The sequence below is a fragment of the Acinonyx jubatus genome, chromosome E1 (assembly GCF_027475565.1).
Source record: "Acinonyx jubatus isolate Ajub_Pintada_27869175 chromosome E1, VMU_Ajub_asm_v1.0, whole genome shotgun sequence".
Lineage (NCBI taxonomy): Eukaryota > Metazoa > Chordata > Mammalia > Carnivora > Felidae > Acinonyx > Acinonyx jubatus.
In genome coordinates, this window is record NC_069397.1 from 10930532 (window position 1) to 10941184 (window position 10653).

Below are 10653 nucleotides of genomic sequence, written 5' to 3' on the forward strand. Positions count from 1 at the left end.
CAACAAGAAATCGATCTGTCCCCCTCTAATGGTGACTGGAAAGGTGTGGACCCCCGTGTGGACCCCCACGCACAGCTTGTGCGGTGCAGGGCCGAGGCGAAGACCACCCCAGCTCGCTGAGTCCCAGTTGCAGCTGAGCACTAGGCCAGGCGGATCACGCGCCGTGTTAATCGGCTTCCCAGCCTCCCTGCAAGGCAGCGCCTGCTGCCCGGCTGATGGTGGAGATCGCAGCCCGGATGGGGACCTGCTTACCCCTAGAAGCTGTCAAGCAGGAGTTGAAGTCGGCTGCCATGCCTGCACCTCGGAGCTCTGGGAGAGTCCACACTGTTCTCCACGCTGCGGGGCGAGCCGCCTGCCGCCCCTCGGAGGAGAGGAAGCCTGGCTGATGCCGCGCACACCTCCCCGTCAGCTGGTCTGCCTGCCCCGGGCTCACAGAATCCATCTCTGAAGCTTCCTGGTCTTAGAGCAGCTGGAAACTACACACAAGCCCCCTTCCCCGCCCCCCGCTGCTCCACGCGTGCCGGGCACACTGGACACCAGCTCCTGGGACAGCGGCAGGAGACGCTGCAGCCCTTTGGGGTGAATCACAGCCCACGCTCCTCCCAGGAACACGTCAGCTGCTCAGACCCCGGGATCGCGCGTGGTGTTCGAGTTCCCGGGACTAGAATACAAAGTGGTGCAGGTTCAGCGAGCGCGCCAGGTGGTACCACTCTTCCCCCACCCCGGCCGTCCCTTCCGGGGTCAGATGTGTGCGCCCCGTCCCCGCCTCAGACTGCCGTGTTCATGGTGGGGGAGCGGGGCTCCGGGTTGCGAGGTCACGACTGAAGGAGCTGGAGAGTCTGGCCTTCCCACCGGCCTGAAGGCGCGGCCCGATGGACTGTGCTGTCCCAGGAAATTGGCAGGAGGGCAGAAAGGACGCAGAACAGCGTCCCGGGAGCCCGCCTTTGGGGTACAATCTGGGCTTCGTCCGCTACAGCCTTAGCGTCCTCAACAAAGCGAGTGCAATCAAATGGTCGTGTTGCTGGGGTTTGCTTGCTTTTTTTTTTTTTTTAAATAACTTTTTCTGATCACAAAAGAAAAACTGACTTCTGAAAAATGTAAATGCGTAAGACATATGCGATGTGCCAGGTTGAAGGCCTCCGTTTTAGGGGGAACAGGCCGGAGGTGGAGCAGTGGCCTTGGCCTACAGGCTGCTGGGTGGGCAGCTCCAGCCCCCACCCCTGGGCCCCAGTGCCCTTTTCGTCCCCGCCAGCCACATAAATCTGAAGGGGAAGGGCCCTTTGCCACCAAACTTGAGAAGTGCCTTCCTCGCGTGCCTCGTGAGCTAGCTCAGAGGCAATTCTCGAGGTAGATTCTGGCTCGTGAAGGAACCAGGTGGCCCCTCAGCTGACACTGAAGTGACAGCTTCTCGGCGCGGTCCAGGTAGGTGTGGAGAGCCACAGACAGCCGGCACGGCTGGTGGGAGCGTGAATCTCCCAAGTCGTGAAGTCTGCTGGAAGGAGGTTGGGAGGCGCCGAGATGGGGCAGAGGCGTGGGCGTGGGCCCCGGGCTTCCGCCTCCCCGACGCAGACACTTGCCCTTCCTGCCTGGCCGGCCGGTGTCAGCTCGGTGCTCTGGGCCAGTTTTACGGTCTGCTGACCCACGTCCTTCCAGAATGCAGTTTGGCTAGATCCTTCAGGGTCTGAACACTGAATGCTTTGCACTCCCAGGAATGTCCTGTGCCACAGCTTGTGTGCACAGAGGCTTTCTTCAGGGTTTGTTGTTGTTGTTGTTTAATGTTTTTTGTTTATTTTTGAGAGACAGAGCGAGAGAGCAAGCAGGGGAGGGACAGAGGGAAACACAGAATCCGAAGCAGGCTCCAGGCTCTGAGCTGTCAGCACAGAGCCTGACACGGGGCTCGAACCCACGAACCGTGACATCATGACCCGAGCTGAAGGACGCTTAACTGACTGAGCCACTCAGGCACCCCAGCGTTTATTGTTTTTTAAGTACAATTATCCACCCGCTTAGGGGTGGGGGATACATCCCAAGACCCCCCCGCAGTGGGTGCCTAAAACTGCGGATAGTACCAAACCCTGTATACTCTGAGTTTTACTATGCCTTTTCCCAGAATACATGAGAAAGTCCAATTTATAAATTAGGCACAGTAGGAAATTCACAATAACTTATAATAGAACAACTATAACAATATATTGTAATAAAAGAGATGTGAATGTGTCCTCTCTCTCCCTCTCAAAATACCGTATGGCACTGTACCCACCCTTCCTGTGAGGATATGAGATGATAAAATGCGTGATGAAGGGAGGTGAATGGCGTGGACCTTGTGACGTAGCGCTAGGCTGCTATTGACACGACGATACATCAGGAGGGTCATCTGCTTCTGGTCCGCAGTCGACCAGGCAGAACTGAAACCGCGGAAAGCGAAACCATGGGTAAGGGGGATCTACCGTCATCGCGAAGATTGGAACAACTGGACAGGCCGGCTCTAGGGAATGAAAGGTAGCCCCACTTCGTAGACTGTTCTTCAGCTAAGCGTTTCCTGAAGATAAGTGCAGACAAGTGGATTTACAAAAAGGATACGTTTTATGGACAGTCAGATTTATTCTGGACTCAGGGTGGAAGGGGTGTCGGTGACATGTTTTAAATCAGTAAGTTTCTATTTGCTGTTTTGGGGGGGGGGGCTATTTTTTGTTCTTTATCTGCATCGGCGATGCTCTCTGAGCAGGTAGCATCTCTGCTGTGCCACAGTCATCAGAGCTCCTGGCTTTGGGTCGCATGGTAAAGCTAAGTCAAGGACACAGATTGCCTGCTTTTGCCACCGTGGCCAGAGTCTAAATATTAAGACATTTAGACCCTGGGCTGAGCCCACAAGTGGCTCAGACAGACTTGGAGTGGCCCTTGCGTTAAAGGGGGGGTGCGTGAAACTGATCAGCAACCGCTCTGGGCTGGCCCGGCACACGAGGTCCTGAAAAGGCTCTTAGCAAAATGATGATTTGTTTCCAGTTCTCTGGCCAGCAGCTGAAAGTCCCAGACACTAACCTTGGGTAAGTGATGTTAACCACGAGCACCTCCTTTCTCTCTTTTTTTTTAATTCATCCTGGGTTTTTCTTACTGAAATCATAGCGGGAGAATTTCTCAGAGCTACCTGAAGCATGGGGCTTCCACGGAGGGCACCACGTGGTGGGGTTTGATCATCTACGAAGAGGGGCTCTGGACTCAGCTGGCTTCCAGACTGCTGCCCCCGGCTGTGCCCAGCCAGCCCTCCATGGGGGTCCTGAGGAGCACGGCTTGGTCAGACACAGGCCTGGCGCCGGGAGCCCCTTGCTGTGTCGGTGGGGAGGCGGCAGGGGCCAACAGTCTGGTTCCTATGTCAGCCAGGCCCCACGCGAACACCACTCGAGCAGTTACTCCGGACACCTGCCTGAGAAGTTGGTATTACGTAATTTACTTTACCAACAAGAATACCAAGGCCCAGCCTCTGTCTGCCTCCAGGCTGCTCCCTTGCCAACACCCGGCTGCCATTACAGTGGCTCAAAGCTCCCTGTGCACCGGTTCCCAAGCCAAGTGACCCGAATGGACCTTGGCTAAGCCAGTCTCCCGCCCTCTGACCCTCACCACCGCCTCTCCGTGGAGCCATCCAGCTGTCTGAAGGCCTGTGGCAGGGCCCTCATGACCTTCAGAGGCAGCCCACGGTCCCACATCCAGAGGTCCAGGCATCTCGTCTATTCCATGTGCAGGCTCTCAGACGAGAGGGGACATTGATCCTGCTCCTTGTCCTGTACTCCCGGTTCAAAGGGGTGGGTTCGCCTCAGGAAACACACCAAGATGGGAAAGAAAAGCAGGACGGGAACAGTGGCGGTGGTGGCCACACCCTGAGCACTCATGGCCCAAAGCACACGGAGGGGAGGTGGGAACCTCACATTTCTCTGAACACTGACGAGCTGGCTGGGGGGCAGTCCTGGCTTGCCACAGAAGACATGGGGGCTTGAGGAGTTTAGGCTTTGGGGGCAAAAAAGCGTCCCTAACTAGTTGGTTCCCACTGCTAGTTCCCATTGCTAAAGTGAAATGTCACACCAGGAATCCTGTAGTATCATCCCTCCACGTAACCTACTTTTCCAGTTCGGTCCTGACACCTATCACAGGCTGATCCCGAGACCTGTGGCCAAGCTTCCAGGACTCCAAAGACCAGTGTATAAGGGCCCAGCACAAATCACACAGACGTTTGAATTTTTCCTTTTATTGTCATTCACATTCTTTGAGGCATAGCTTTGCTTCAGCAAGAAGGATACCAAAGACGGGAGGGATGCCTGGGAGGTGGGGCGGCCCTCCCTCCCCACCTCTGCCAGGCTTCAGTGAGGACACAGGCGTCAGCGGGGAGCAGTTCAGGTTGGCACTGTGGAGGTCAGGCCCGCTCAGCCGGCTTCCCTGGGGAGGCACGGCCTCCGCTCTCCGGCCAGACCCAGCAGCAGCTGGTCGGACGGCCCTGCCTCTAGGCAAGGTGGGCAGCACAGGGAACCTTGGCTCCCCCAGCAGCGGAAGGGGGCTCTCCCAGGGGCCTCTCTGCCCAAAGAGAAAAATGGCCCGGTTGGAGGGAGAGGGGCCTTCCCCTGAGGTACGAGGTGGGCAGCACGCCAGACTGAGCTCCTGTTCCAGGCTAGAGGGGAGAGCTCGACAAGCCAACTAGACACGCAGGTGACGTCGGGAGACGCGGCCTTTAGATCAGCCCCAAAGCTGCAATCCGGGGGTACCAGGTGACTCCGGCCCCTGGGGGACAAAACAAACATGTCGTATTTACCATCCAGCACCAGAAGCCTCGAGATGCCTGCAGCTGGCACCCGAGGAAAGCGCTAACTCACCCTCTCGACAGAAAAACGGAGCTGCCTTTATCCCCTGCCTAGGACAGCAGAAGCCGTGTTCTGTCAGTGCGTTCACTGCTGGTGACGACGGGCCGAGCCCAAGGTCCTAGGGTCGGCCCGAGGGGCGGGCTTGGGGCTCCCCGGACTGCTGCCCGGGACATGCTAACCCCGCGGACTTAGAGCACCCTCCTCTATTCTGGCTAAAGCGAGAGAAAAAGTGCTCTCCAAATTCCTGGAGGGGAGGCGCACACAGCTCACCAGCATCAGCACGAGTGCCGGCCGCCCTGTCCCCACCCATCTAGAGCAGACGCTCGGGGGCCTGCAGGCCGCTGTAGAGCGCGAAGCCGATGTCGTCAATCTCCTCCTCACGCAGGCCGCTCAAGAGGTTCACACCGGGGTTGAAGTGGCAGGGCAGGCTGGCCCGCTCCAGGCTGTCGAGGAGCGACTCCAGGGCCTGCAGGAAGCGCTCCCCCAGGGCCGCCTCGGCCCAGCCCACCTCCTCCTCCCCCAGGCGCAGAACCACCTGGGTCAGATGGCAGCGGTCCAGCCGCCCCAGGGCCGGGTGGCCGCGGCAGACCCCGCACAGCAGCCGCAGCAGCCGTCGGCGGGTCCCGGCATCACGCTCGTCCAGGGCCCGCAGCCTGGCGGCCTCTGCAGGGTACAGGTCCTGCAGCCAGAGGTTCCCGGCCAGCCCCTCCAGGGGCCAGGCCAGAAGGAGGCGGTCTTCGGCGTCAGCACCAGTGACCGCCAGGAGCACGGCAACGGTGAGCTCGAGGCGCTCGTGCTGCACGTCGAGCAGCAGCTCCTCCGAGGCTACGCTGGGCCGGATCAGGCACCCGAGGAGGCCACCGATGGCCGGCCAGTTGACGGAGGAGGCCAGGGCCTTGCGGAGCAGCTCCAGCAGGGCCCGGGAAGAGAGGTAGCCGCCCACCAGGAAGCGGTCCCAGGGGCTGCTCCCGCGGGGACGGAACTCAAGCTGAGTCCTGCGCACGGCCCAGCAGCGAGGGTCCCTGGCCACGGTGTCCACGCCGGGCACCAGGCCCCACAGGCCCACCTCCAGCACCAGGGGAACCAGGAGGCGCACGCGGCTGGCGGCCCCCCCCTGGAGCCCGTCATAGAGCGGCCCGCCGGGCACAAGGGCCCCGAAGGGCAGTTCTGGGAATTTGTTCCGCAAGTAGGCCTGCAGCTCAAGGGCGATGTCACCGGCCAGCTGCTTGGCCAGAGCCACGTGGGCCTCTGGGATGGTCACGTGGTCCCGCTCGAACGCCAGCAGCTTCTCCTGAAACGTCAGGCACAGCGGTGCTGGGGAGCTCGGCTGAGGCAACGGCTGAGGCTCGGTGTCTGAGGGCCCCTCTGCAGAATGAAGGGGTCAGGGACTGTGTCAGAAGACCCCGCGAAGAGCCAAGAGAACTCTACCCAGTTACTAGCCGTGTGACATCCTGGGTCTCGTCTTCTTTGCCTGTGAAACAGTCACCTGAGAGGGCACTTAAGCTCAAGTCCTCACGCACAGGGAGCACGTGGTGACAAATTCTCACTGCCTCAGATCCCCCACACCCTAAAACAGCTTCATGTAGAAAGGGAAAACAGGTTACTGGCATCAGTCTCCCCACCTGGGGCCCCTCGCTGTCATAACGCTGCTGCCATGCTCTGGTACCACCCTCCCAGTCGCGTCTGGGTGGCCGGAGCCTTGACGCCACCCAGGAGGTTAGCAGGGCAGAGAAATACGCCACCATTAATCATGCAGGGAGACGGCACCCTGGAGGAGCAGGGACTTGCACGGGTCACACAGGGCAGTCAAGGCAGAGTCTGGGTTGCATCTCCCAAATCTGACCACAAGAGGGGGACCTACCCAGGTTTGGGGGGAAGGGGTGCCGCTCACCGGGGGCAGATGGCAAGGGGGTGGGGAGCGATGCTGGCTGGCTGAGGGCAGCAGGTGGGGTCCGGGGCTGCAGGCATGGTGTGGTCTTGAGTAGGGTCAGTTCCTTCCAGCTCTCCTCCAGGCATGTGGTGTCCCCTTTGGCATCATCCTCGTCTCGAGGGCTGGTGGCCCTGTCGATGAGCTGCAGGCCGAGTGACAAGGATCAGAGCATCTGAAGCCTGGGCAGCCGTGCCAAAGCCGGCGGCAAAGCCGAGGTAGCCGGGGTAGAGAAGCAGGTCCCAGCTGTGGGCTGTCCCCACCACCCTCTGGGGCCCCGCTGCAGGGAGGACAGCGGTCCCCAGCTATGAGTGGCTCAGTCTGGCCTTACCCGCTTCACAGCCAAGGTAGCAATTCCCAGCACAGCGGCCCCACCGACGCCCAGCACCAGGCGGGCATTGGCCAGGAGGAAATCCACAGTACTGCCCAGGACCTCGTCACGCTGCCTCCCCCGTTTCTGGGAGAACTCTGCCATGGTCTGTCTGCCTGTAAAAGAGCAGGGTGCAGGGATAGCTAGATGGGGGCGGCCAGGCTGGCAGTGGGACAGACCCCATCCTGCTGGGGTCGCTGACAGTAGAGCCCATGAGAGGCGATCCTGGGAACTTCTCAGCAGAAAGGGTTTCTTGGGAGGAGATGGGGAGCTGCCCAAACCCTCCTCCCCCAAACCTGCAAACAGCTCACCCATCCTCTGGACAGGGAAGGTCACATAGGCCTGAAACTTGTAGCAGGTCAGAGAAGGAGGCCCGTCTTCTCCATCCCACCCTCAAGGACCCCCTGCATCACCTCAGACCGTGAGGTGGGTCTTATCATCACGACTGCCATCTTAGAGAGAAACAGGCTGCCAGACCACACAGGGAGCGGTGTGGACTCGGACCCACGACTGCAAAGCTTCCTGACTCCTGCCCACCCCCAGCGTCCAATCGGTCTCCAGGGGCCTATGGCCAGGTCCTAGAGGCTGCTTCATCCTGGTTCTTAACAAGGGCTGGGCAGAGCAGGAGAAAACTGAGGCCTAAAGACACAGCTGGGGTCCCAGGCAGGCTGCTCTGGAGGGCCCCTCAGGCCTTTGAGGGAACCTCAGTGAAGCTCAGGGGGCCTCAGTTACCCACCCCCCCTCCCCAGATCTCAACAGGGTAATAGAGGTATCAACTCAAAGGATGGGAGGACTGAGATGGCCCAGGACGCCCAGGGAGAGCAGGAGACACTCGTCAACAGGTAGGTGCCATCAAGGTTGAAGACCCAGTTGTGGGGACAAGCAAGCAAGGTTTCTCTAAAGACCCCAAACAGAACTGGCTCAGTGCATCTCTGGGCCCCTCAGGTTTAGAATAATAACGGGGGGTGGGGGGAGGCGGTGGCCGTTGTCCTCAGAGGCTGGGAGCCCAAGCAACAGAGAGAGAGGAGGGTCCGAAGCCCCAGCTTTGTTCACCTGTAAAATGGCACAGGCAGTGGTGAGGAAGGATTCACAAGCGAGGAGCCCAGAACTGTAGCGTGGGTTAGAGCCGGGCACTTGGGAAGCAGAGGCAGAGATCCTTCCCAGACCCAGGCCACCAAGCTCCAGCCTCAGGTTCTTCCAGGGGAAATCCTGCCCTCAGGCCCTGAGAGCTGAGGGGGTGTGTGACCAAAGCACAAGCTCACATACCAGGCAGTACCTGACCAGGCAGAACCGTCTTCTGTGCAGACGCCTGAGCAGATGACCAATGGGCCCAGAGCCATCTTGGGCACCAAGGACTTCTGCCCTCCCTGCTCAGCTGTGGGTGCCCACGGCTCAGTTGCCAGGTGACCAGATGCCTAGAGCAGCTAAAGCCTGAATCACTGCCAGACTCAGCCCCAACACCTCCCCCAATTTGGCCAGACTAAAAATAGGACAAGAGGGCTCTGGGGCCTGGGTTGGTCAAAGGCTAGGGTGATGACCCACCAAGGCCCTGAAGCCATTTTTAGTCTCCTTATCGGTGATCAATATTGTCACCCGTTTCCAGAGGAACCAAGAATACCTCCTATCTAAATACCTCCTATCTAAAGTGGACTCGGAGCAATCCTTGGCGGGGTCGCACAGGCCCCAGACAGAAGCCTTCCAACTCCCCGAAGGGGGAGGGGGCGCGGGTGGTTAAAAATAACCGGACTCTGGGCTTCCGGGCCCCACAGCGCTCTGAGATGCCTCCCGTCTTGCCCTTCCTCCGCCACACCTGCTACCCAGGGCAGGGGCTGAGCGGGCCGCGCAGCAGACCCTAGTGGGCCTGCCAGGGCCCCTTTCACCGGGATGGCACCCAGGCCCTGAGAAATGCTGAGCGGTACGCTAGACGTGATGGGGCGGAGTCGACATTCGAACCCCAGCCTGGGGCCCAAAGCCCTTCCCTCGTTCCCGGTCCTCGACCAGGGGCCCCGGCGGAGACCACGCCCCCGACCTGCGTCCGACGCACGCTCCACGCCCGGGACTGGGTGACCGGGGCCGCCCCGTCACACTCCGGCTGTACGTGCGTCGCGGCTTCAGCACAGCGACCGGAGGACACAGCGAGTCTGCTCGGGCCCCTGAGCCCGGACCCGCCTGGGAATGGAACTTGGAGGACCCGGGGACCGAACACCGAGGCCCCGGGGACTGCCGCTGACCTCCAACGCTTGCAGACAAGCAAGCCCTGCCTCCAATCGGAGCGCCCGAGGCCCCGCCCACGTTCGAAAATACTGCGCAGCTTAGCCAATGATACGTAGGCCACGCCCCCGCTCCGGCAATCGCCCTCCCTCTTGGGCGGGACTCTTGGACGCACTCCGGATTTAAAGGCGCAGGGCCGAGTTTCCCCCCCCCCCCCGCCCCCCGCCCCCACTCGAGACCCGGTGGTGTGGTGGTGGTCATTAGAGTTCAGAATGTTCATTAGAGTTCATTAGAGGCAGTCCCAAAGGCCCGTTGTGAAGGCGTGTGTGCTTGCATGTGAGGCAGCGGTGTGGAGAAAGATATCTGAGCTTACGTTCTTTCCCGGGCCTGCAAACAGGTGTTACCTGGTCCCAAGGCCCGCTTGCCTGACCCTTTAAGTCACCTCTGAGGGCGCCTCGGTGGCTTCGTTATTTTATCTGTTGGTCTGCTGGGCACACAGCGTGACTCAGGAGGCTACCCATGCCACTTGTTCCGTGTGACCTTGTGCGGGCCACTTTTCCATTCTGGCCTCAGTTTGCTCTCCTGTAAAATGGGTATTCAAGGCCGCCTCCTCTCCTGCAAAGGATGATTATGCATATAACCTGTGGCTCCCTCGGCATTTATTTATTGGGGACCCACTATGTGCCGGCTGGTGGGGGAGCAAGGAAATAGATAAGGGTGGGTGTTGACTCTAAGTGGGAATAATAATAATGTGCCACTTACTGAGTGCCTGCTGTATGCTCCGAGCTACAGTTTATTTGTTCCTGGAGACAACCTTAGGAAGCATTTCACAGGTGAGAAAACTGAGGCCAGGAGCAGGCCTGGGGTTTTCCTTGAGTCCTAGGTCCCAAGGACCCAGGCGTCATGCTACCATTGGTCGCCATGCAGGGCCCAGTGCGGGGATAGACGCTCCCAGGTCTCTGCGTCCCTGGGGCCTCGGTCTATAATCTCTCCAGAGGTCATGGCCAACACCAGCTGATGCAGCAGCCCATGGGGACAGTGCCTGGGACCTGCAGGGCCTGTGACACCCCTCCCCCCCACCATAGGTCACTGGAATTTAGCCTGGGGGTTATGAAGCCTTCGGGAGCACAGGGGGAGCCCGGACTTTTCGAGGCCTCTCGGGTCAGCGAACAGACGGGGAAACTGAGGCCCAGAGAGGTCTAACGCAGAGTGGGCGGGCCCGGCGCTTCCCCGCGGCGCGCCGCGTGCGCGGGCAGGCGAGGGGCGCGGCCCGGGCTCCGCCTGCCCGCGGGCCCGGGCGG

At 60.1% G+C, this 10653-nt stretch overlaps 1 protein-coding gene across 6 annotated transcripts; it reads right to left on the reverse strand.

Annotated features, from left to right (window-relative positions):
- Positions 1 to 4221: 4221 nt before the first annotated feature.
- On the reverse strand, positions 4222 to 9427 carry MIEF2 (mitochondrial elongation factor 2). 6 transcript variants are annotated; one of them, XM_053212554.1, is made up of 7 exons: positions 9171 to 9427; positions 8195 to 8370; positions 7103 to 7257; positions 6736 to 6916; positions 6316 to 6420; positions 5115 to 6209; positions 4222 to 4764 (listed from the first exon to the last, which is right to left on the reverse strand). In XM_053212554.1, the coding sequence occupies exons 3-6, from the start codon at positions 7244 to 7246 to the stop codon at positions 5155 to 5157; spliced, it is 1485 nt and encodes a 494-aa protein (XP_053068529.1). In that variant the 5' UTR covers positions 7247 to 7257; positions 8195 to 8370; positions 9171 to 9427; the 3' UTR covers positions 4222 to 4764; positions 5115 to 5154. The 6 variants fall into 6 exon arrangements, with proteins under 6 accessions (XP_053068529.1, XP_053068526.1, XP_053068528.1 ...); XM_053212551.1 differs by lacking the exon at positions 8195 to 8370; XM_053212553.1 differs by lacking the exon at positions 8195 to 8370 and having other exon boundaries at positions 8775 to 9427.
- Positions 9428 to 10653: the final 1226 nt, after the last annotated feature.